Source organism: Ictalurus punctatus, chromosome 18 (genome assembly GCF_001660625.3).
Source record: "Ictalurus punctatus breed USDA103 chromosome 18, Coco_2.0, whole genome shotgun sequence".
Classification (NCBI taxonomy): domain Eukaryota; kingdom Metazoa; phylum Chordata; class Actinopteri; order Siluriformes; family Ictaluridae; genus Ictalurus; species Ictalurus punctatus.
Genome location: NC_030433.2, coordinates 1,862,609 through 1,888,828, shown reverse-complemented (window position 1 = coordinate 1,888,828; position 26,220 = coordinate 1,862,609). Strand labels below are relative to the sequence as shown.

General features: G+C 42.4%; 1 protein-coding gene across 10 annotated transcripts in view; it reads right to left on the bottom strand.

Moving 5' to 3' along the window:
- rapgef1b (Rap guanine nucleotide exchange factor (GEF) 1b) overlaps positions 1 to 21,837 on the bottom strand; it is a 33,059-nt gene extending 11,222 nt beyond the window's left edge. The window contains exons 1-10 of one of the 10 annotated variants that reach the window (XM_053687767.1): positions 21,562 to 21,837; positions 6,340 to 6,485; positions 4,554 to 4,732; positions 3,807 to 3,963; positions 3,608 to 3,696; positions 3,314 to 3,454; positions 1,820 to 1,861; positions 1,311 to 1,431; positions 638 to 827; positions 15 to 416 (exon numbers count right to left, since the gene is read on the bottom strand). In XM_053687767.1, coding sequence (XP_053543742.1) covers positions 15 to 416; positions 638 to 827; positions 1,311 to 1,431; positions 1,820 to 1,861; positions 3,314 to 3,454; positions 3,608 to 3,696; positions 3,807 to 3,963; positions 4,554 to 4,732; positions 6,340 to 6,485; positions 21,562 to 21,589 — 1,495 coding nt within the window. In that variant the 5' untranslated portion in view covers positions 21,590 to 21,837. Of the gene's footprint in view, positions 1 to 14; positions 417 to 637; positions 828 to 1,310; positions 1,432 to 1,819; positions 1,862 to 3,313; positions 3,455 to 3,607; positions 3,697 to 3,806; positions 3,964 to 4,553; positions 4,733 to 6,339; positions 6,486 to 9,077; positions 9,231 to 15,735; positions 16,582 to 16,634; positions 16,816 to 21,561 lie in introns of those variants that run through there. The other 9 variants (XM_053687770.1, XM_053687764.1, XM_053687763.1 and 6 more) reach the window with 9 other exon arrangements.
- Between the last annotated feature and the right edge of the window lie 4,383 nt (positions 21,838 to 26,220).

Genomic DNA, 26,220 nt, shown 5'->3' with positions numbered 1-26,220 from the left:
GCACTAGCTCTTACTCGTTCTGCTCTTCTTTTCCGGCAGAGGTGGAGGGCTGTCGCTCGGGGATGACAGTTCAGTGCCGTTGGTCATAGTGGGTGTGACCAACGAAGTGGGCGTGTCTTCATCAGAGGGACGGAATTCGTAGAGCTGGCAGGTTGACAGGATGGGAGCGGAGCGCCTCTTTTTCTGTGGAAGTGCAGGGGGTCGTTCTCCGTTGGATGCTCCCACGGCATTGAGTGGGGCTACAGGGGCACTGAAGCGGGGTTGTGCTGGGCCAGGAGAAGTCACGGGGGTCTCACTGAGGCATTCTGGGAGCGGGCTCAGAGAGCTGCTGGGAACCGTGGGAAATGGCAACGGCTCGGACACCGAGAGGTCCTGATGGAGGAAGTCGTAGTCAGGGTCGTATCCGTCTGTGTTATCTAAAAAGAGACAAGCAGAGGGAAAGAGAGAAGGGGAGAGGGAGGGGGAGAGAGAGAGAGAGAGAGAGAGAGAGAGAGAGAGAGAGAGAGGGAGAGAGAGAGAGATGGAGGAAGAGTTAACAGTTGCCAGGTCCTTCAAATTATTAATTTTTTTTTTTTTAATTAAACACCGGAGTCAACAATAAACTAGCGAGTGTGTATGCTTGTGTGTGTGCATGTACCGAGTGTCTCACAGCTAGTGTTGCGTGAGCATTGGCCGCTGTCCCTCTCCAGTGAGGAAAGCTGCTCGTCTGATTTGCTCAGTTTCCCCATAATGCTGCAGGGCGAGAGGCGAGGTGAATCCCCGCCGTACGATTGGCTGCCGCCGGAGAAGCGCCTCTGTAGTAGTTCTACCTCGTACTCCTGCTGCTGCTACCATGGCAATGACAAACAACAACAACAACAACAACAACAACAACAATCCACTATTTAGGCCAGGGACAAATAGAGTACTAGCCGACAGGAGCTGAGTGAAATGCATAAACAAGAAGTCAAGGACAGGACTCAAACAGATCAAGGCAAGGTTAAGAAGGCATATTGTTTTGAAAGTCAAACGGTCACAATTTGGTGCATACTTCTTTAAAAATACCAAGTGACAGACTGAGTAGACAAACTTTCTGCTGGAGTGGGTGGGATTAGTCAAACTTTCTGCTGGAGTGGGTGGGATTAGTCAAACTTTCTGCTGGAGTGGGTGGGATTAGTCAAACTTTCTGCTGGAGCGGGCAGGAATGGTCAAACTTTCTGCTGGAGGGGGAGGGGGTTAGGGGGACAGTAAAGGTCACGCCACAAGGCAACAAGTTAAGCGGTTGAGAGGTCGAAATTGAAAGGTCGAGGTAAACGTAAAGGAGTTCGTACCTGTTTGAGAGCTCCATGCTGCAGGTTGAGGCCACAGTTCGTTCTACTCATGGGCGCTACCACGGCTATGCGGGTGGGCGAGGAGGCGGACTGGCGCTTCTTTGGAGGCAGAGCAGGTGGGCTGAGAAACAAACATTCATGAGCGTGTTAGCAATTCGACCATGTAATAAAGTCAAATGACTTGACCATCAAGCACACAAGCAAAAGTTAGCAAGGACCGATGTTCAATTAGTAAGGCGGTTTCCCCAAATACTTCTTTGACAATCTAACATGCCTTAGTGGCTCAGCCAGATAACCAGGGACACAAGGGAGCTGAACACAGACCGTCAAGAAGGCACAAGAAGGGTTGATCATGCAAATCCACGACAAACAAGCTTTTTCTAGGTGGTCCAATGTACAATTTGCCACACTGCCATGTAATCACATGCACATTACGGCTTCCGTCCAGTCAGGAGGCCAAGGCCGTGTGATCTCATAATGCACCCCGAGCACACTACTGGCTGACATACATTTCCGTCACCACAGGACTGAAGCACGAGTGCATCCTGCTCCTGGCGATGCAGTGGGACGATGACGGAGGGACGCAGAGAGATGAGCAGGGCGAAGAAAGGAGTCCATAGCACATAGGGAAAGAAAAAGGGTTGTAGGCAGAGGACAGAAAGACAATAAAAGATAATACACGATGACAAGACGGATTAGGGAAGACGGCGAGAAAGAGGGACATATGCACAAATCATCACATACACTGAGCTAAACATACGCACACACACACACACCATTAAACTGGACAAACTCAAGTCATATGCAGCTGTCTGCTCATTACAGACGTCCCTCTCACTTACAGAGGCTTTCTTGCAATCTTAAACTTTTAACACCACGATACAGATGAATAAGTGACAAGTCAAATGATAGCATCTACAGTGCCTTGCAGAAGTATCCCAACAACTCAAATAAAACAATATACCAACCTGTGCCAAATCTAATTCATATCCTATCCAATCAAAACAAAAAAAAAAGGTGGAGAATACTTTAAATTGCAAGAATCATATCCTGAAGCACGATGACGCAGACAAATACGGTCACCTGACTTTATCTTTAATAAGGAGATCTGGAGTAAGCTTTACTGGGAATGACAATTTACGACTTGTCGAAACGAGTCGGGCGATCGAACGCTCCGCTAACACGCTGAACTAACGCCGTTACACTCTGACGCTCTCAGGACTCGTGGGGTCTTTGTTGTTATGGTGACGCAGACACTAAACGGCGCTCCTTGTTTGCGTGTACATTTGGTTTGGATTACATGTTTACGTGCGCATGTGAACTGCCAAGTTCAGGGGCCATGTAAGCAGTTCATTTTCAGGCTTGGTGGGTATTATAAAAGGTTGGGCTTTAATAATAAACAAACGAGTAATTATTCCGGGCGAGAATGTGGTTTTTTTTTTGTTGTTGTTGTTGTATCCGGTCTGTTGTTTTTATTAGACTGCAAACAGCAGCTTTGCATAGTCTATAGAGCATCGATGTGATGAAAAAATGACTCGGTGATACTAAAAGAGTGTTCATATTAATTGTTATATTAAAAAAAAAAAACAACATGCAATACTACGCTTTATAATAAGATATATGACCTTACTATAGAGACCATTTTGTAGTCACAGCAATATGTAACAAAAAAAAAAAAAAAAAACCCCACAAGATTTATTTTCCACATGTGCCACAGAGGAGTCTTATGGACATTATGTGACTCACTCCTTGGAACACACTACAGCACTTTATTCGGAGGGTCCTATCCTAGACTTCTATCCTAGACATCACATACTAATACCATTACCTCATTCTGGAAGCTGCACAGGAAATAGAGAGAAATAAGATGGGTTTTTTCGTTTTGTTTTGGTTTTTTTTAATGTAGAAACCTTTAACATTGTTTCAACTTTATTACGCTTTATTGTTAGAATAGCTAACACACACGCACACATACACACTAACACGCACACACTCTCTCTCACCTGTGCTCTGCTAAATTCAACCCTGGTAGAGGAGGTTTGGGCGGCGCTACTTCCTCTTCTGAGATGTTCCTCAAGCTATCCGTGGGCGTGGTCTTGCTGAGGATCTCCTTTTCCCGCTCAGTCAGGGGCAGTTCACACATGCTGTACGAGTGAGAGGCAGACATGCAGAAGCAATGCAGAGAAAGACAGGTGAAGAAGCTCTATCTATAAGGATTTCAACTCCCGGAAAGTTACGGAGTTGTTGTGATTAACGTCTGGTTCACAAACATGGAGATAAACAACTCCGAGCCTTACCTCTCTGCTTTGGCCACAGGGAGCGCTGGCTTGCTAGGCGACGTCGGGGATGGCTGCTCGTGTTTTTCTATGGTGAGTTTTACCAACTCCTGTAAAACACCCACACAGGTTTATATTTTGCTTGGTGTTACCCTATGACACAAGTCCTTCCCATATGTAACCAGAAACGGTTAAAACAGACAGAAACGAAAGCCCATACCTTTACCCCATCCAGCACGGCCTTTATCACCGCAGTAACGGTCGCCACCGTTTCTTTGTCATCTAGGTCGATGCCCTCCAGCATCACTTGGTCGGCCCAGCGAATGAGATTCGCCAGACTCTGATAAACACGATTATGACAGGATGACACGGCAGAGCTGGGGGAATGAGATAAACGTTGAGACATCACCACCCATGCACCGTAATAAACAATAAGACATTGGCATTACCTCGCTATACTCTGACCGACCACTTTATTAGGAACACCTGATCATTCATGCAATTATCCAACCAGCCAATCATGTGGCAGCAGCTCAGAGAACGAAATCATGCAGACACAGGTTAAGCGCTTCAGTTCAAGTTCACATCAAACAATACGACGGGGGGAAAAGGTGATCTCGGTGGTAGAAACTGTTGATCTCACACGTAACAGTCTATAGAGTTTACACAGAGGGATGTGAAAAACAAAAAACATCCAGCGAGCGACAGTTCTGTGGGTAGAAACACCTTGCTGTTGAGAGAGGTAAAAGGAGAATGACCTCACTGGTTCGACCTGACGCGAAGTCTACGATATACACGTGAATGGAAATACCTTACAAAAGAGGTTTGTGTGTGTGTTTTACCCGTTCTCTAATTCCTTCAGACTCCAGATTCAAGTACAACAGTGCATCATTCATGGAAACAGCAATGCATGCCTAAAATTACACGCACAACCCCCATTCACACACACACACACACACACACACACCTGTGCTGGATCCTTGCCTCCACTTGCATGAGGGGCAGAATGGCCTCTAGGACTTTGCTAGCAGAGCCAGGCAGCATCTGGAGCACTTTGGTGTCCACCGACATCTTGTCCACGATGGTCTTAAAGTATCTCAGCGCACTCACCACCTCCTTCTCCTGCTCCTCCAGTCGGCTCACCTTCTGCACAAACGAACAACCGCTTTAAAATCATTTAAAAATCAAAGATAATTGAATTAAAACAAGTCCATATATTACGACAAAACCCTGACTGGTTTTTCAAGCACAACTGCATCCAAAAATAAATAAATAAATAAATAGATGTAGTTCCTGGAGTGAACACTGGGTGTCGTTATGATACAGAACCTAATTGAAAACCAGATCAGCTCCAGATCTTTTCCCTGAGGCCTACATTAATGTTACTTAGCTTAAGGGTAGACATGCCATAGAAACAACGGAACTGCAAAAAGCCAGAGCTTAGCAAGTAAAAATATCATCAATATAGGCAATATTCACCATTTCATTTTTGTTTGAAACAAATATGACTATTAAACCTATTTCTCTCTCTCTCTCATTATATATATATATATATATATATATATATATATATATATATATATATATATATATATATATATAATTTCAAGCTTGAAATTCTCTTCCTGTATTGGCAGATAATTTTGCTTATGTCAAACATTTATTTCTAGAAAGAAGACAAATAATTTGCCAATAGAATAAGACACAAAGCTGTAAATTAATAAATGTTTCTAGATAAATACATCTAGTGGTCTTTCATTCTATACATAATAATCTCATCGTGCGAAATATTAGATAAACATTTCCTCTAGTCACTCGTCTTCACTTGCCGTCAAACGGATATCCGGACCGGGTTCCGAGAGCCGCGTATGTGATTCACGCTACGGCATGTCGAAGCATACAGCGCCAAGGGTTATACAGTATTTAGGATAGACGTTTTCGTTTTGAAAGACGCATGGAGACACGGACACGGTTATGGGGCTCGGATCCATACAGAACATCATTTAGTCTATTATTGATTTCTTCATTTTATCGTCACGGACAGCCTGCGGCTCCAAATGTTTCCCCCTTATCTGTCCCCGGGGAGTCGACCTGACGGACTGCTGTTATTGTGAGAGAGCTGCTATAAGCGGAGGTGAGTTTGTGTAGAATTTGTACAGATTTGTGTATAGGTTGTGTAGAGTTTGTGTAGAATTTGTACAGATTTGTGTATAGGTTGTGTAGAGCTTGTGTAGAATTTGTACAGACTTGTATAGGTTGTGTAGAGTTTGTGTAGAATTTGTACAGACGTGTGTACAGCTTGTGTAGAGTTTGTGTAAGAATTTGTACAGATTTGTGTATAGGTTGTGTAGAGTTTGTGTAGAATTTGTACAGACTTGTGTATAGGTTGTGTAGAGTTTGTGTAGAATTTGTACAGACTTGTATAGGTTGTGTAGAGCTTGTGTAAGAATTTGTACAGACTTGTGTATAGGTTGTGTAGAGTTTGTGTAAGTATTTGTACAGACTTGTGTATAGGTTGTGTAGAATTTGTACAGACTTGTATAGGTTGTGTAGAGTTTGTGGAAGAATTTGTACAGACTTGTGAATAGGTTGTGTAGAGTTTGTGTAAGAATTTGTACAGACTTGTATAGGTTGTGTAGAGTTTGTGTAAGAATTTGTACAGACTTGTACAGGTTGTGTAGAGTTCGCAGAGACTGTGTGGAATTTGTGTTAGGCGTGCGCAGTTTGCGCAGAGATTGTGTAGCGTTTATGACCTTGTTAACAGGCTTCTCTGTGCTCTTGACGGACGGCTCGGGAGCGCTCTGTTTGCCCTTCTTGGACGGAGTGCGCTTGATCTTGGGCGAGTGGAACTTATCCATCAGCTTCATGGTGAACGTCGAGATATGAGACCTCTGAGAGTCTGAAAACACGAAAAAAAACAGCAGAGAGAGGAATGAGAGGAGCGACGGACAAAGAAAAAGCTGAAGAACGGAATGATGTGAAGACAACAGTGTGTGTGTGTGTGTGTGTGTGTGTGAATGAAAATCTCTCCTGCAACACCTGGAAAGGTCTGGGGAAAAGAAGGGCTGCAGATAAAGAGAGAACGTGAGAACGGCTGAAACAGACGTACTGCAGGCGATGACACTGTACAAGGCTTTAATTAATCTTCAATTACATATGACGTCCCGCGCCAGTGAGCATCGGTAAAATAAAGTTTGCCGGTCGGTTCCCGATGGTGTTTAATGACAGGTTTGTAGGATTTAGCACGTTTTAAATATTTCCCTCGTAATGGAGCGGCTCACTTCCTTTTAGACCCTTATCGTACTTTGATGTAGCATATAAACGTACATGTGAATGAAATATCCAACTAAAATGACTGTGGGGTTTCAAACTCATTTCAAATCATCTAATCATTCTCATTTCAATACTAAGCAAAAAATTCTCTCTCTTTTTTTTTACGGTCTTTGTGTAGTCATAACACACAACCACTTATTATATTTTGACCGCTTTTCAGACGTTCGCTGAAAACCCGAGACAAAAGTGCATCTCTGACAGGAAGTTCACGCTATGCTGAATTAGACCACCATTCATGAAAAGGAAATGTGGTAATCACTCAGACGCCCCGCCCCCCTCCTTTTCTCACTCTCACACACACACACACACACAGAGCGAGAGAGAGAGAGGTCACACCACCACAGAGAAATGGGTACCACTTCCTTCTGTGAATTAAAGGGAAACTCACACACACACACACACACACACACACACACACACACACAGCAATGATAAGCATCACTACATAGACAAGGACGCTCCCATAAGACAAACACAAACAAACTCGGCTGCAAGACTTTTATCATAATTGTGATTTCATGGAGCAATCTTGAGCGAGTGTGTGTGTGTGTGTGTGTGTGTGTGTGTGACACATTATGGTGTCACAAAAAGCGGCAAGAACCGCGTGCGATACTCTCCGAGACATAACCGGACTTCTGCGGCTCCTAGACGCAGACTCGAAAGCCAGACGCGTCACGAACTCTCACTGATGCCTCGCGAGATCAGAAAATAACGTGGCACGTCTCGGTCTCCGCGTCATCCGTCACTCTCCGTCTACTCGCCTTTATTTTTGGGACGCTTCACTGGACGTGATCTCTCACATACCACATGTTAAGCATCATCACCACCAGTGGTGCTCTAGTCATACCGTATAACAGACATCATGACGGACCATGTAGCTCGAGAGATCTTTCTCATGAGGTCAGAACGGTTCAAAATCCGTCCTCTACGCGGCTGTCGTTTTCACCGGTCTGATCTCAAAGTGGCGTGTTTACAGAGCAAGTAAAACACAAAAAAAAAACTAACAAAAAAAACAAAACGGCGGATTTAATCACTATCTAAGGATCACCACTACTAACTTTATTTGTAAAGGGTTAGGTCTGACACTTTGTCGTCCTTAACATGACCTCTTATGCGATGTGATGTAGTTTAAGGGATATTTCTTATGGGGTCTGCGTGGAAGTATTTCATTAAGAGGTAACGCTCGAGTATAAAGTGACATAAGCCGTCGTATCGTACGGTACCCTGACAGCCAGGATGACGATATTTACAGTAAGGGTGACATGATACTGCTCTACAACTGGACTCTTGACAGCGTATGACCTAAGACTTGACACAGATCAGCCTTGTGACCAGGGTGTTATCTGCCCGTTTACATAAAATACACAGTAAACAATGTTTGTCTTACAGTTTTACTATCCTGCGTGTGTGTGTGTGTGTTTAGGAGAGGGACTGAACAATACTGAATTTACAGGCAGTTGCAGCTGTTAAGCCACCAGTGACCAGAAACGGGATCTGACTCAGTGTGCACGTGTGTATGATGAGAGTGAACCTGTAAAAGTATATCTGGACCTACAGAAAAAAAAAATTCCGGGGTGTGTAATGGCTTAGCAGGAAACTGCATCTATGTGTTATCATATGTCGTGTGTGTGTGTGTGTGTGTGCGCAGACGCATTTGTGCATTTTAGTGTGAAATCCATTGTTAGCCTGAGGGGCTCTGCCCTTCCGTCCCGAGTGTGCCCAGAACAATGCCTTATGGGTAAAGGCGGAAATCATATTGTGACTAAAATGAGGTTGAAACTATGCTTATACATAAGAGAAAACACACACACACTTACACACACACACACACACACACTTATATATATATATATATATATATATATATATATATATATATATATATATATATATACACATATATATATACATATATATACACATATAAAATGCAGCTACACGATAGGCTTGTGCATTATAACGATGTAATCGTGGAGTTTTTATCACGCTGTGGAGTGACATTTCATCACATCATTCCCGTCCTTCTTTTCAATACGCCCTGGAACAACGGGAAGCACTATTTTTGAGTTCGGCTGCTAAACTACGCTAGAAAAATAGCAAATCTAATGTGTCAATTGAATCTCTTTGCTCTCATGTTGATATATATTTATACACGCACCTACTGTATTCTTCATATATCCCCGTCTTTTCCTCCTTCACTAGCTCTATTTCCTTCACCTGTCTTGCTGCTGCCGTGACGCCCAAATGTTTCCGTCCGGGGATTAATAAAGTATCATCTTGTCTTGTCTTATCTTATATATGCGATTGCCTGATTCAGCCAGCTTGAGACTCTTCAAGTTGCGTGCAAACCTCGAACACCTGCAAGCTGGAAATAAATAAATAAATAAATAAATAAAGATCGTTACGGTCCATAAATCGAAAAACAACCTGCAGCCACAGACACGGCCATCAGTCTCACGTCGAGTATCCCGGTATATCCGACATCCGGCAGCATCGGGAATGTTTTATAGAGGGTGCTTTGGGGTGTGTAATCTTCCAAGAGCAGGGGCAGGGCTAATGCAAAGACCGTGCTCATGTGAAGCACATTTAAAAAAAAAAAAAAAACGAAACGGAGCAAAACGGGAGCTCTTTCCTATCGATCTGATCCAGCCCATTACCGACCGGCTCCCGCGGACAATCTGTGTCAGAGCACTTTTTCAAAACAGTCCGAAATCGATTGACAGTACTGTCAGGAAACTAGCAGGATTTCATTACCGGAAAACAAGCAATCGGTACTTTACATTTCTTTATAAAACAAATTTTTTTTTATTTTTTAAAACTTAACTAGAAAAGACTTTTCGTTTACGTTGTCAGATGGTCCACCTGTTTCCTTTTCCCACTGGCTAGTGCACTTCCCACAAACGTTTCTAAACTCGATGCTGTGGTCTATGAACCTTACAGGAGGCACTTCGCCCATGGCGCCCATTTGTAGTGCTCCGATCTGAAGTGGTTTAATCGAAGGGAAGGTCATTTTCAAATGGAAAAACCGATGGACGCTTTGCTCCGGAGATTCGATGAGCAGATTTTATGCAGAGTGAGAAAGAAAAAAGAAAAAAAATCGCTGCGGCAACAGACGAGAATAAACACCGATCAGCTAGAACATAAGTTAAACAGCTAAAACCGCTGACGGGTGAAGTGAAGAACACTGATTATCTCGTTACAACGATGGCTAGACGACTGGGACAGAGCATCTCCAGAATGCCAGGTCTTGTGGGGTGTTCCCATTATGCAGTGGTTACTACCTAGCAAAAGTGGTTCAAGGAAGGGCAAGCCGTGAACCGGCGACAGCTTCATGGCCAAGGTTCATTGATGCACGTTGGGGAAAAAGATGGAACCAGACATGCACTACGAGAAGAAAGCAAGCCTTCGCTGGCAGTGTGATGTTCTGCGCAACGTTCTGCTGGAAAACACTAGGTCCTGGCGTTCATGTGGAAGTTACTTTGACACACACCAGTTACGTAAACACTCTTGTAGACAAAGTACACCCCTACACGGCAACGGTATTCCCTAATTGTCTCTTTCAGCAGGATGATGCGCCCTGCCACACTGCAAAAACCGGTCCAGGAATGGTTTGAGGAACATGACAGAGTGTTCAAGGTGTTGACCCGGCCACCAAATTCTTCAGATTTCAGGGATGTTCTGAACAAACGAGTCCGATCCACGGAGGCCCCGACTCTCAACGTACAGGACTTAAAAGGTTCTGTTGCTGACGCCTTGGTGACACGTACCGCAGCAGACCTTCAGAGGTCTTGCGAAGTCCACGCCTCAACGGGTCAGAGCAGTTTTGGCCGGCACGAGGGGGACCTACACGATATTAGGCAGGTGGTGTTAATGTTATGGCTGATTGGTGTCAATCAAAATCAGTGAATAGCAGAGCCTAAATATATTCGGTGGCAACATATTCAGGTTTTTCATGAACATGAAAAAGAAAATCTTTGTGTGCAGAGACAGAGAGAGAGAGAGAGAGAGAGAGAGAGAGAGAGAGAGAGAGAGAGAAAAGAAATCCCCCCCCCCCAACTGTGCCTAGCGAGGAAAAGATCTGGTGTGAACGTCTACTTAATGATACACAGCTCCTTCAATCTTTTACTTTCCAAAGAGACCACAGTCCCACCTTTGACTCTACTCTCGCTCACTGAAGACTGAAGCTCAGGACAAAGTGCACCAACAATGTCAGCAGCACAGCACTCACATCCTGCCTCTTTTCCTCTCCCGCGCCTGTTCTGTGGGGCGGATTTCAATCGCTCCGTCTGCCGATTTCTCTGAAAATGTAGAAAAGCGAACTTTTCAGGTGTCTCCCGTATTGCCTTGGCGAGGGGTCGGAAACGGTAAACACTTTAGCCGTGTTCATGACTTAATTGTGATGCTCGTTCTTGTTTATCTAAGTGTTTGTCGTTATGCTTCGGAGAAGGATGCTTCGGAGCTCTCGGTATGAATAGTAGCGCCTGGTCATGATCGCTTCAGAATGCAAAACACTGATCATCTCTGCACCAGAACAGAACGAACCGAGAGACTCTCTTCCCACACAGATAAATCTTTAATAGACTGCAGTGAACTAACCTCCTCTCTAAGAGCTTTGAACATTAATAATGCAGCTAATGTTGAACTCGGAGACAAAACACTCGCAAAAAAAAAACCAAAAAAAAAAAAAAAAAAAAAAACATATTCCATATTTAGATCGTCCCTTTTACCTTCGTGCCGGTCGTTCACCTGTCTCCGAATCCTTATCGTCCACTAATCGGCCACTTCCTGCTTTGGTAGCGGCTCCGCCCATTAAATTCCTGTCTGGACCGGATTGTACGCCTTAATTTCCTTTGCCGCCCTGATTTCCTGTGCCTCCCATCCTGAATTCTAACCTGTGACCTGTTCAGTCATACAACCGCTGACCGACACACTAATTCCAGCGTACTCGAAGACAGACACACACACACACACACACACACACACACACACACACACACACACCGTGTGTAGTCACAGCTGTAGAAAGGCAGTGGGTGTGGCACAGTAGGCTCCATCTATTTGATACTCACCTGCATGATTAGGATTTATTTATTTATTTATCTAGAAATCTGTTTATTGTGAGACTTAAACTAGGTGAGCCTTTTCCGTACAATGTGCAAAAAGGTAACAGAAATAAACGAGCAAAAAGAATCATTTGAAAATTCAGTTCACCCTGTACTATATTGAAAACACATTATTTCATGCTTAACGTTGTGAATTGACTGCAGCACGGCGAAATGACCGCGACGCACTCCAAACGAGTTGGGACGGTCGCCTGCTTTCCACCGTGTGACGTCAGCTTTTCTTTTAATAACATTTATTAAGCGTTCGGGCGCCGAAGACACCGGTTGGCCGAGTTTAGCCGAGATCGGGCCCACGGGAGTAGGCGGAGCTTCTGGACAGTGTTGACGTACGGCTTCCGCTTTGCATAGTAAAGCCTTGACTTGCATATGTGGATGCGGCGGCGAATGGTGTCGACTCACACAGCTTTACCAAAGTAATCCCGAGCCCATGTCAGGATCTCCGTTACAGACTTGTGACGGTTTTTAAGACGGTGACGTCTGACGGATCGGGGATCACGCGCGCTCAGAAGTGGTTTTCGGCCTCGCCCTTTACGCGCCGAGATCTGACCGGATTCCTTGAATCTTTTAATTATAATGTGCGCTGTAGAAGTTGAACTGGAGAAATTCCTAAAATCCTACCGATTTGTCTTTGGGGAATGTGCCTCTCAAAGTGTTGGATTATTCTCCGACGCATCTGTTGGCAGACCGGCGAGCCTCGACCCGTCCTCGCTCTTGATGGACCATGCCTTTTTCAGAGGCTCCTTATATACTACGATTAGACGATCGCCTCACCTGTTTCACATCACCTTCTTATTTCAACTTCTCACATCGCTATTAGTCCTAAACCGCCCCTGTCCCAGCTTTTTATGGAACATGTTCCATGCATCAATTTCGAAATAAACGTTTACCTTCAAAAAACTGCATAGCTGATTAGACGAAACATCAAAAACCTCATCTTTATACGTTTTTCTTTTAAATACAACTCAAAGTACATTTACAAAATCATTCCTCATTGTTTTCATCGGCGGTTTTCCAGACTTTCCCGAATTGAGGTTGTACGACTCGTCCGTCGTGGTGGATAAAATCGGAAAAATGACGAGCTGTTCCTCACGAGGGGAGACTTTACCCCGCGACTTGAACGCGATGACGTATAGGCTTTACACTTCTTTGTCCACGTGTCTGTGAACGCGTGAGGATGTACTGTGAAGATTTCCTTTACCTCCGTGTTCTAAATCGCTGATCAGGTGTTCAAGTTGACCGGACAGGTCGATTTTTCAGATTTTCTCCAAGCCGAGTCGAAGACGGCACGGATAGCTCATCTTTCCTGGCTTGTACGTTCATGTTCTTGTTCTCATCATAGCAGTGCACGCCAGAGTGTTGCAGGCGGATTAAGCGAATACGTTGGACCGAAGAAAATGTCCGGGTGCGTTTTTTTGCTACGTGGGACCGTGAGGGATGGAGGCCAATGTGGTTTTGAATACTTTATGGAGGAAAATCGGTACAATTTTCGTTTCATTAAAATAATCCGACAGGCGGGGAGTGAGGCGACGTGACCTCAAACGCAACCCAGACGCCAATGCATTTTGAGCCTTCACTTGCGTTCAGACTTCGAGCGATACGTTCCTGTTCAACCAATCAGCATTGACCGGCATCGCAGATACACACGACCCTATCGTGTCGGCATTGCAACGCAAAAACATACGCATGCTTCGACACAAGGGCCTTAAGACGCAACCTAGAAAGGAAGATGAGGCATCTGTCTCTCCCTCATGCACGTACTCCTGTGTAAGCCCATCCCCCTCTGAAAGCCCATGCAAACACACACACACACACACACACAGATCAAACACACTCGCAGGCGTGTCTGAACAGGGTGGACCTCCTGTCCTCATGTAGTGTTCCACATTCCGTCATGCACACACACAAACTCTCTCTCTCTCTCTCTCTCTCTCTCTCTCTCTCTCCATTTCTGTTCTTCCTCTTAATACGCAGACCGTGTCGCAACCACTGTGCGTTTTATTCTCCCCGATATACAAGTCTAAGATGCACGCCGCCGGTGGGAAACGCAGGCTTCTACACACGCCGTGGCTTTGCGAGGGAGTGTTTTGTAAACACTACACCACACACAGTCACGCCGTTATGAAACGACGAGAGGGATCGAGTGGGATTAGGTCGCCCGTTTCGAAACGCTGGTTATTTCCCTCGTTCACACGCATCCAACTCAGACACGTAAAGAAGTAATAAAAAGACGCACGGCATAAACCGGCAAAATTACAGACGCGCGGAGAAGCCCCGGGCCGAAATTATAGACGCGCTCGGCACGAAAGAAACATGAGAACGCCACAAGAAGTTAATAATTCCTCGTTATGAGCACTCCGAGTCCATGAACCTCTGGTGGTTTACAGCGTTTGTGTCGAGTGGCTGCTTTACATCCCCTGCTCCTGCGTCTCTCGGTGTGGTTTGTCTGCCCTCGGTTTGACAGGGCTAAACGAGCGCTTCGAGTAAAGCCACAGTCTCAAAAACGCTAGGAATATAGCCCGCATTTAGCACTGGCCCTACACAGCGCTTAAAATACGCACGGCCGATACGGAGATGAACCCGTTAACATTGTGCCGACTTTCAATCCTGTCCAGTTTTCCTAAATAAAAAACACCTCAATTGTCTCTTTCTTTTCTAGGCATTTACTAAAAAGTATCATCAAAGTTACAACCCCGATTCCAAAAAAGTCGGGACACTGTAAGAGGCTCTGCCTCTCTACGATACTCTTTATATACCCGATCATATTACTGATCTGTTCCCAATCCCCCTCCGGCTGTTTCTTTTCAGTAACTTTTCCAGCCTTTTGTTGCCCTGTCCCGACTTTTTTGAGACGTGTCGCGGTTATCAAATTAAAAATGACCTTATTTCTGTCCTAAAATGGTACGTTTCCTCAGTTTAAACATTTAATATATTTTCTATGTTCTAATGTGGATAACCTACGGGATTTATGAGATTCGCAAATCACTGCATTCTGTTTTCATTTACATTTTACACAGCGTCCCAACTTTTCCGGAATCGGGGTTGTGGTTTAACGTTTTTTTGTTCGTTTTTCACGAGCGTCTCGGACGGTTTGTCGACTCGATTATATTTCGAGATACGCGTTGTGCGTAGTAGTGACGTGATATTTGTCGTCACGTCGCCCCAGCCCTAGTTTCTATAGTAGCACCATACATACACGAGGACTTGTAATAACAAACATAATTTGATAAGCGTCTGGTTATGGTTTTTGACACGGTGACGCTTTATGTAAGGAGGTGTTCATCTATGGAAGCAGGCTCCGCTGTCAGATTTGTAACAGTCGGGGTAAAGTTGTACGTAAGTACCTTTTCTGCCGTGTGAAAGCCTTCGGGATTGATAGCGTTGTGCTTTCCGGTTTCTCTCTAACATGACAAGCTGCGTTTTTGTTTTTTTTTGTCTTAATAACTTTCAGAAAGAGGAAAAAAAGAAAAAACGAGGCTTGTGACGAAACGACTGTTAAACAGGAACTTACTTGTTTCGTGGACATTCTGCAACGTGAAACGTAACTATAAATGGTTAAAAAGCATGACGCGTCATTCATTAATATATAAACATTTCTACTCGTTAGCAAAGAATCATCATCATCATCATCATCATCATCCACTACTGATTAGTCGTAGTTCTCATCCAGCTACTCACTACGTTGCCATGATTTACCTGCATTCTTGTCCTGCTTTGCTAACCAAATCAGGTCAGCCTCTGCCGACGATGTTTGGCTTCTCCCACCTGCATTTCCCATTTTAGTCTTGTTTTCAGCTGACTTCGTTGCCGAGAAGAAGACGACGACACTTTTCCTGTGAGCTTATTCCGATCAGGGCAACCACTCTCGTATATATAAGAACTGCTCCAGTGTCGTTGAGGGGAAAAAATGGAGACCCCAAAAAAATTATTTAAAAAAAAAACGCCTTTAGGTTTATAGTTCAAGGAAGCTCTGACCTGTTCAGGAGCGATCCAGAAAAGCTTGACTTCAGGGTTCAGCAGGTTGGACAGAGAGATGTAACACTAGTCCATGGGGAATATCCGAAAATGTACTGGTTCAGAGTAAAACAAACAAACAAACAAACAAAAAAAGTCCACTGTCCTAAAGTTCCTAATGATAAAAAAAAAAACTGTGCTAATCAACAGTACGTAACATCTTTCTGAAAAGCTTCATGAAACAGTTCCAAGCAACCCAGACCAGATGACTGAGTATGAGGAAACGGCAGCGGCAACGTGTCTCCATATAGCGCGAGGTCTTACTCATCTCTATCAGTCGCATGACCTCAAGTGACTCAGGCCTCGAACTGAGGTGGATACTAAAAATAGCCCCCGCGGACCAAACTGTCACAAAGTTCCCCAAGTGTCAATCCTACGTCAGATTTCCACGAAGTCGGAACTTCCCGGGAGATCAGGACAGTCCCGAATCCACCGAGTCCCGAGCGTCTGATTGGCCTTGCAACACAGTGACTCCAAGAACAACAACGTGGCCGAAACAGATTACAAAAACACATCCTTCCTACACACTCATCGCGGCTTATGCTGTTGCAAAAACCAGGCTTAATCAAACACAAACATACTTATTGCTTCTGATGCCTTAATCCGCTAGACATTTGTCCATCCATCCATCCATCCCTCCCTCCATCTGCTCGTGACTTCTGCTGCTACTGTATTGTTTGTTCCTCCTCCCTTCTTCTCCTGGATGGGAAACCGGGCCTACAGAATGCTCATGGCGAAGTGAACACGCATTCCTTCCTCTCTCTCTCTCACACACACACACACACACACCCAAAACAGTTCATTACTGTAGCTCAGTATAATAAGAAGATGCCTTTCATTCTGAGAGGAAAAGTACAGTGTTGGTTTCTGAAGCTCCAAATTATAGTTTACAGATCTAATCCTGGAGTCCTGAGAAAGAAACTAGGCGCTCAGAGCTACCAAGGAAGGGACTCGCACGGCTAAACTCTGACCAATCCGACACCACGCTTGCACGCCTCCATGCCTCCAGCCAATCGCACTGGAGCAAAAGCCAACACGGTTCATTTTGAACCTTCTAACAACACCGTGCCTGCCAATCACAGCATGCGCCAAAAGAAAAAATGTGAACAGGAACCCTGGAGCATCACTATTTCAGGTGTGTGTGTGTGTGTATGTATGTGTGTGTGTGTGCGCGCATGTGTGCACACGCTTCAGCCTGATGTTATTCAAAAAGTAACGCTCATTGCATACATCACAATATGAATTAGCGGGCAAAGCCGTGGCAGAAAGATGAAGAAATTATTAGAAATTTATTTACATTTTTTTTAAAGAACAAAGAGAAAACAAGAATCAATAAAATAAACACTTAATACATATATGAAGAAAAATGAGAAACTCTCAAGAATTAGAAAATTCTTGTTAAATGGATATGGTTGGCATGACTGATAGACTGATGGTGAACTCAACTAGACAACTGTTTATCCAATGAAACACACACACACACACACACACACACACACACACATCAAACAATCACACACCAATACACACACTAACACCATTCCTAAAGACCCCCCAGACCAGTTTCTAACACAAACATTTCCCCAAAGCACTGAAGCACAAGACCTCAAGCACACTCAAACTAATAGCAGTACTTTGTCTAACACACACACACACACACACACACACACACACACACACGCACCTCTCCTCCACGGCTACACAATTATCTTCTCACATACACGGTCCCATACACGCACGCTCACGCTCTCCATACTTAAAGGAGCATTCATTACAGAGGCCTATCGAATGCTTGATTCTGATTGGTCAGAAGGTGTTGGTTAATGTTCTGTAACAGCGGCTCTGCAACTGACTGCAAGATTCTAATAACTTATCGTTTCTAAAGTAACAACTTACACAAGGATGTGGAACTATAAATGGATACAATGTATGTGCCATTCTCTAACAAATAAAACGCTGTAAACGTCAAATCTTCACTTTAAGAACTTACACACACACACACACACACACACACACACACTTTCCTCTCTCGGTTCATTTCTCACTACGCTAGGGAAGTCAAGTGAGGTCAAGATCAGCTTCCGGGTTTTGTTTGAGACAGAGAGAGAGAGAGAGAGAGAGAGAGAGAGAGAGAGAGAGAGAGAAAGAAAGAAATGAATGAGAGACAGAAGGAAGAAAGAGAGAGAAGAGAGAAAGAAATGAAAGAGAGAGAAGAAAGAAAGAGAGAGAGAATGAAATGAAAGAGAGCGAGGTGAAAGAGAGAAGAAAGAAATGAAAGAGAGAGAGAAGGAAGAGAGAGAGAGAAAGAGAGAGAAGAAAGAAAAAGAGAGAGAAGAAAGAGAAGAAAGAGAGAGAGAGAGAGAAAGAGAGAGAAGAAAGAAAAAGAGAGAGAAGAAAGAAGAAAGAGAGAGAGAGAGAAAGAGAGAGAAGAAAGAAAAAGAGAGAGAAGAAAGAGAAGAAAGAGAGAGAGAGAGAGAGAAAGAGAAAGAAATGAAAGAGAGAGAGAAATGACAGGCGACATGTTTCATTGTTTTTTTTTTTTCTGAATGACAGCTCCATGATTATGTAGCAACATGGTATCCATGGCAACAACAAAGCCCATTGGGTCATCAATGATGACAGTGCAACCACCAGCATTGACACACACTACCCGCACCCCTGACACATACACACACACTCTTTCCGACTGCAGCCCACTCCTGGAGCGAAAGAACCCAATCAGTGCTTCCTAATCACACACTCAAACTCGCACCACGCACGCACGCACACAGGAAACGCACAAGTACACACACAAAATAACACCATCACCACCTGTGCAAGCATAAACACATGTTATGCGCTGCCGCAGACTCTGCGTTTAAAAGTACACAATGCACTATATTCAGTGTGCGTGCGTGTGTGTGTGTGTGCGCACACGACATGATGTACCTTTTATTCATTTATAGTTGCGTTGAATATAAACAGCTACAAACACCAGCCTGCCTTTCTTTCCTCTCTTTTTTTACCCGCAAGACGCAAAAACCGCAAAGCCCTCCATCAGCATCACCATATCAACCATCGCACCGTACTGAACCGGTTTGTGTGGCGCTTCTGCCATACGCCATCTTCGGTGCGAGAGAAATGAGAACACGTTAAATTGACACACGCCTTACTGTTGCCGTTCTAGAAAATTCATCGCCGTCTTCTGACGACTTAGGACCGAGAATTCATGTGGCGTAAATAAATAAATCTGCTCGTCACCTACAGGGCTGGGCGATATATCGATGTAATAACGCTATCGCGATAAATATCTACGCAAAACACTTTTCTGGGATATCGCTGGTCTGGTGATGAATGTTTTTGAATAATAATTACAAATGAAATGATACCGAACCGACGCCGCCGATTTGCCGTCTTTCTAGGCGTTAAAGAAAAGCATTGCCAGACTCGATTTAACAGGTTTTTACGTACAATAAAGTATCCCGACATGATATTTTTCTCATCTCGCCCAGTCCTGCTTGGGATCAATTATTCGACGGCGCCGTGGCGTAATTAAATGAATCTGCAGGTCGCCCCTTTTTCACGTCGGCTTATCCGTATGCCGGCTTTCTCGCCACAGCCAAGAATAAACATTTCTGAAGACAGACAGGAAGCGATGCCTTGCACAATGTCTGTGCGCTCGGTTGACGTATTTGAAAGGCTGGTCAGACCAAACGCAGAAGAAAAAGAAAAAAAAAGAATAATAATAATAATAATTAATAATAGTCATTTTAGACACCAAAATCTTTGTACACATCACTACAGAACATTCAGGAGTATAAATACAAATAACAAATTAAAACTACTACTACTATTAATAATCATCATCATCATCATCATCTGAGTGCATTAGGCAAAAAATAGCACGCAGGCATTACAAATAATAATAATAATAATAATAATAATAATAGTAATAATAATAATCTGAGTGCATTAGGCAAAAAATAAAGCATGCAGGCATTAGTAATAATAATAATAATAATAATAATAATAATAATAATAATAATCTGAGTGCATTAGGCAAAAATAGCACGCAGGCATTAGTAATAATAATAATAATAATAATAATAATGTTCATTAATGTGTCATGAAGCCATGCATGTTCTGAAATCTGCACAAAATGTAAACACAACAATTTCATATAGAAAAAAAAACAAACAAAAACAATATGCAATTAAGCTATGCATTAAATTCCTTCTCAATAGAAATATAACAGTATTTATTACACAATACTCTGGGATTAATATTCCAGTATTTATTACACATGAACTGGGATTAATATTCCAGTATTTATTACACATGAACTGGGATTAATATTCCAGTATTTATTACACATGAACTGGGATTAATATTCCAGTATTTATTACACATGAACTGGGATTAATATTCCAGTATTTATTACACAATACTCTGGGATTAATATTCCAGTATTTATTACACAATACTCTGGGATTAATATTCCAGTATTTATTACACATGAACTGGGATTAATATTCCAGTATTTATTACACATGAACTGGGATTAATATTCCAGTATTTATTACACATGAACTGGGATTAATATTCCAGTATTTATTACACAATACTCTGGGATTAATATTCCAGTATTTATTACACAATACTCTGGGATTAATATTCCAGTATTTATTACACATGAACTGGGATTAATATTCCAGTATTTATTACACATGAACTGGGATTAATATTCCAGTATTTATTACACATGAACTGGGATTAATATTCCAGTATTTATTACACAATACTCTGGGATTAATATTCCAGTATTTATTACACAATACTCTGGGATTAATATTCCAGTATTTATTACACATGAACTGGGATTAATATTCCAGTATTTATTACACAATACTCTGGGATTAATATTCCTGACCTGTCCAAACCTATAATATACCATATAACCTGTAAACAGTGCTGAATTCACACTCATAATCCCTGCTGCATATATGCAATCATACACAGACTTTTCCTTACATTTCAAATCAAATGTATATTTCCAAAAAAAAAAAAAAACTCTAAATATGACCTTATTGTAGTAAACTGCTATAAATACCTCAGAACACCGTTACACGTGAGTCTCGAGCTGAAGCTTTAAACAGTCTAGACTGAGATTGACAACAGCAGCGGTCACTGCGGTTATCGCTCCTAACACTCCATTTACACACACATTTCTCCACAAAATTCACACGAATTACGACAAAAACAAATAAAACTATTTATACATATTATTACCGACGTGTTTCTCCAGGAAAAAAAGCTCCGTTTAAACGTGTGAAAAGGGGGTCCAATAAAAAAAAACGGGGCTTTAGCTGTAAAGCTAACGGGCGCTAACGCAGGCTAACGGTTAGGTCTATTACGAATTTCTTCATATATACATATATATGGATATATATTTTAGCTCTTCTTTTGGTCTAAAATGTGTGTATTTTCGCGCGCGTGTGTGTGTTTCGTGTGTTTTTAGGCTTTACTCACCGTGTTTGCTCTCTATTTTCCCCGACATGGTCACCCGGCGCTCGAGGCTTTACAGAGAAAACGGAGGAAGAAGAAAAAAACAACAACAAAAAAACAAATAACGCTTCTCTTCGTTAACGCACCATTTGACCGAATTGGATTGAATTGGATTTTGTTCCGTCTTTAAGCGAATATATCCTCCGCCTGTCGCATGCTGGCGAGCGAAACGCTGCTCGCAATCCCACACACACTCTCTCTCTATCGGTGCAGTGCAACACACATACGCGTCAAGGCTAGTGATGAACGATTCACTAAGGAACCGACTCATTTGACTGACTCATTTAAAGTGCAAACATTTGGAACCGATTCCTTTGGCTGACTCCTTTAAAGAGCAAAGATTCGGAAACACGCGAAACGAGCGTTTCCGGAGTTTAATTTTAGCTTATTTTTTATATTTATCATCGTCATGTTGTTGTAATTCTTTAATATATAAATACACAACCACACACACAAATAAATACATATAAATATAAATGTTGCTTTATTTTTATAACAACAGCTTTGACAGCTATTATTATCTCACATATTTATAATAACTCTTTTGCGTCCACCATTCACAGGGACTTGATAAAACCTGTTACTATTTAACAGAAAAAAAAAGATTATCATGGATATAATTAAGCTTTCTGTAAAGAGAAGTTATGGAAGGAGTCTCCAGTGTCAGTGTTTTGTAACAGTAAGTTTTCCACCACAGGAAAGTCTTGGCAACAAGCTATTCTGTGGGGGGTTTTCCCTTTAATATCAAGAAAGAGAAGAAAAAAGAAAGAAAACCTGCTGAGGAAACGAGTGTTTATATCTACTTTAACATAATTGATAACAAGAACTATCTTGTCTCGCAGATGTTCCACATCATTAAATGTAACTATCCATCCATTCATTTTCCATAACGCTGATCCTACACAGGTTCATGGGGGAGCCTGGATCCTATGCGAGGGAGCTCAGGACACAAGGTGGGGGACGCCCTGGAAAGGGTGCCAACCCATCGCAGGGCACAACTGCACACACATTCACACACTATGGACAATCTGGAAATGCCATTCAGCCTACAGCGCATGTCTTTGGACTGGGAGAGGAAACCGGAGTACCTGGAGGAAACCCCCAAAGCACAGGGAGAACAGGAAGGGCAGAGGCGGGATTCGAAATTCCAACTCTGGAGGTGTGAGGAAAACGTGCTAACCACTAATGACCTGTTGTTCATTAATAAATTAACTGTTGCTGCAATCGCTGTCTCTATACGGGTGATAAAACACTATTATAGGAAGATAACTAATTCTGGGTGGCAATAGTAACTCCGCATCACACCTGGCTACATTCTCTAACCCCTCATTGTGGATTATATTCTTATAACAGTACACCCTGTATTATTCCTTACTTAACGTCCTTACCATAAACAATATGTTGTTATAAAGACAAAGTGACAGAATGATTTGCTGTCATTGCTTTAACAATACTGCACTATATACAGTAGCTAGTAAAGCTGTTTTGAATTGAAATGATTTGAAAGTAGGCTGTTATTACAGCTAAAGGAACCAAACACAACTCGATTCACTGGAACGAGTCTGTTGGAAAGATCCGAGTCAGTCAATTGTAATTCCTATCACTGAGACAGGGTGCCACCGGGGCCTTGATTTTCAGCCAGGACGTTTTTCACTAGACAAACAGCGCCTCCCATAGCCCACAATCAGAGTGTAGATTCAGCTCCTCACATCCTACATAAATATACTTTATTCTTTCAACCATTTAGTCATTCATTCACCTTCAGTGAGCTTGTTATCCTGGTCAGGGTCATGGGCACCCTGGGTATGAGACAGGAGTACACCCGGATGGGACACCAGCTCATCATAGGGCACGCACACACACATACACACACACACTGACACACTCATTCATACACTAGGACCAATTTAGAGTATCCAATCCACATTCCAGCATGCCTTTGGGAGCTGAAGAATCCAAAGGAAACTCACACAGAGGGAAACCCACACAGGGGGAACATGCGAAATTCCCCGCAGACAGTAACCGGATCTCAGGCTCAAACCAGTGACCCTGGAGCTGTGAGGTGGCAATGCTAAAGTGCACTACATTGTGTATAATGGTTCAGCAAAGTATGTACAGCATATATATTCTCTCTCCCTCTCTCTCTCTCTCTCTCTCTCTCTCTCAAAAGGGCAAGACAGACAAGATGATCATGAACAGAAATAACTCGGGACAGTCATACAGCAGGTAGCTGTGTGCACCTATAACGCATGTCATACCGGATGTATTTAAACTTTGTGGTGAGTAAAAGTTCCATTCCGAGACACAAATCGCATTCCTACAGACGCTGATGATAACTTGTTGCAGCATGTTTCAGACATACACACGTTGTCTATCGGCTCAGGCCAGACAAAACCATAGCTATCAGATGGTTCAGAACGAAGATGAACTGATCATTCTGAAATAATGCGCGTCTATAAACAAGAAAACATCTTTTTTTCTTCAGCAGATATTACGTGTACATGTTTGTGGCAAATATAGAGATGAGCCGGGAAAGAGTCTATGTGAGTCGAATTGCATTTGAATGTTATAATAGTTTCAAACAAATAGCCTCAAAGTAGCTTTGTATGCTACTTTGTGGCCACTGTAAATTCTGTTTAGTTCCATTCCAAGGTGTGTGTGTGTGTGTGTGTGTGTGTGTGTTAATGGAGGTGGAACGTGGAATGTGTGGCCTCAGGATGTGATGGAGATAAAAGCACACTATGCAGAATATGTGACATGTTAAAGCATGAAGGAAGAGAGAGAGAGAGAGAGAGAGAGAGAGAGAGAGAGAGAGAGAGAGAGAGAGATAGATAATAAACAACAGTTTTGTGTCTTATGCATATGTTTTTTTCGTTTGTTTGTTTTCTTTCTTTCTTTTATTTCAGATTATAATCTATCAGACTCAGTTACATATAAGTGTGGTGTAAAGTCACTTTGTTTACTGTTCAATCCGTATTTTGGATATATTTGTGTGTAAAAGAGTTTGGAGTAATGATTTTGGATAAAATATTTTTTAGGAGTTGACATACATCAAATGAAGGGAGTTATCAAAATGCTAGACTCTGCTACCCCCTAGTGGCCAAAGGCTAGAAACACAAATCTGCACTAGCAGAGATCTTTCTTTCTTTCTTTCTTTCTGAATATTTCTGTGTTTGAGGGGGGAAATGCAGTGAAAGCTTGTGTCTAAAGGAGCATACAAACGACACGATAACACTTTCTATTTCTGATACTGAATCCACGAGTACCTGTTTTGGGGGTGCCCATGTTCAGCATTAAATTGATCTGTGACGTCACACTCAACAATCGTGATTCATGCCTCATATGAAAGTAGACACTCAGGGCTTTAAGAATTTGCCGTTTTCCATTACCTAGCTTACTAGGTTTAAAAAGTTATCATTTTACTTGTATGCAGTGTTTTACTATCAAAAGAAGCTTTAGTTGTGCTGTCTGTGTAATCTCTGTACCAATGATATTGCGGAGAGGTGTGAAATAGTTTCCCATCCCCCTGCTCACCAGCAGCTAAACACAGAGTCACGATACTCTACACACAGAAACCCATCCCTGTCCGGACTAACCTTGTAACAGACTTGCCGCAATAAAAGAATCCATTTGTTTATACCGATCGAAAATGTCTGATAAGTCTATTTCCATTCCGCTGGTGTACTGCGAGAAAGGGTTCAACACTACTAAGCTGTAACTTCTTTTAAACTGAGGCACATCACAGTTAAACTCCTTCACACAAAAATCCCTTGCATTGTAAATATAATCGTTTTAATGACGTATAAAGTGTAATGAAATCAATCCTAACCAAAAACAATAACCAATCAAGTCTCTTTTTTGAAACCAGAAATGTTGACATATAAATACATTTCATTTCCAAATGTCTTTGACATCCAATATGTTTTATCTGATATACAACCCCCTTTTTTTAAATTTTTTTTTTTTTGGTATCAGTCATCTCTAAAGAAAATCTTAACTATGGTTCAATAAACAGCCTTTAAAGTTTCCTTTCTTTCTTTCTTTCTTTTTTCTTGTTTGTCACTGTTCCATAGTCCTACACTAGATGGCGCCCACATACAGCTCTCATTTCAGAAGCCTCATTCCAGAACAATCCATTAAATCTACATTTCCACCAATAAACATATTTTATTATCACTTAAATGTGAAAGTTTAATACAAGTGTCTGACTGTTGCTCATGTTACAGTTTGTTTGTTGGGTTTTTGTCCATTGTGTGCTAATGTCTCTCTTTTTTTTTCCATTTTTTTTTTTTTCAAGCAAACTCTTGGAGTGAGAACAGACACTGTGCAAACACCTACAGAGCATCACACAGGTATTATTGAATTTCTACACACATTAGGTTAGAGGCCGAGTGCCTCCCCGGTACGTTTTTCAACATTGCCGCTTCTGCGTTTATTTAAATGATTTCAAAAGAACACGAAAGCTGAAGGCAGCTGATCAGACCAGTGACTGTATATAGGGATCTACAGAGACATTAGAAAAGGGGAGAAGGCCCACAGACTTTCATAGATTTTTCTTTTGATTTGTCCATTCTGGTCTGATTTGTGAACTAACAATATGCTTTGATTATTTAAAAAAAATAA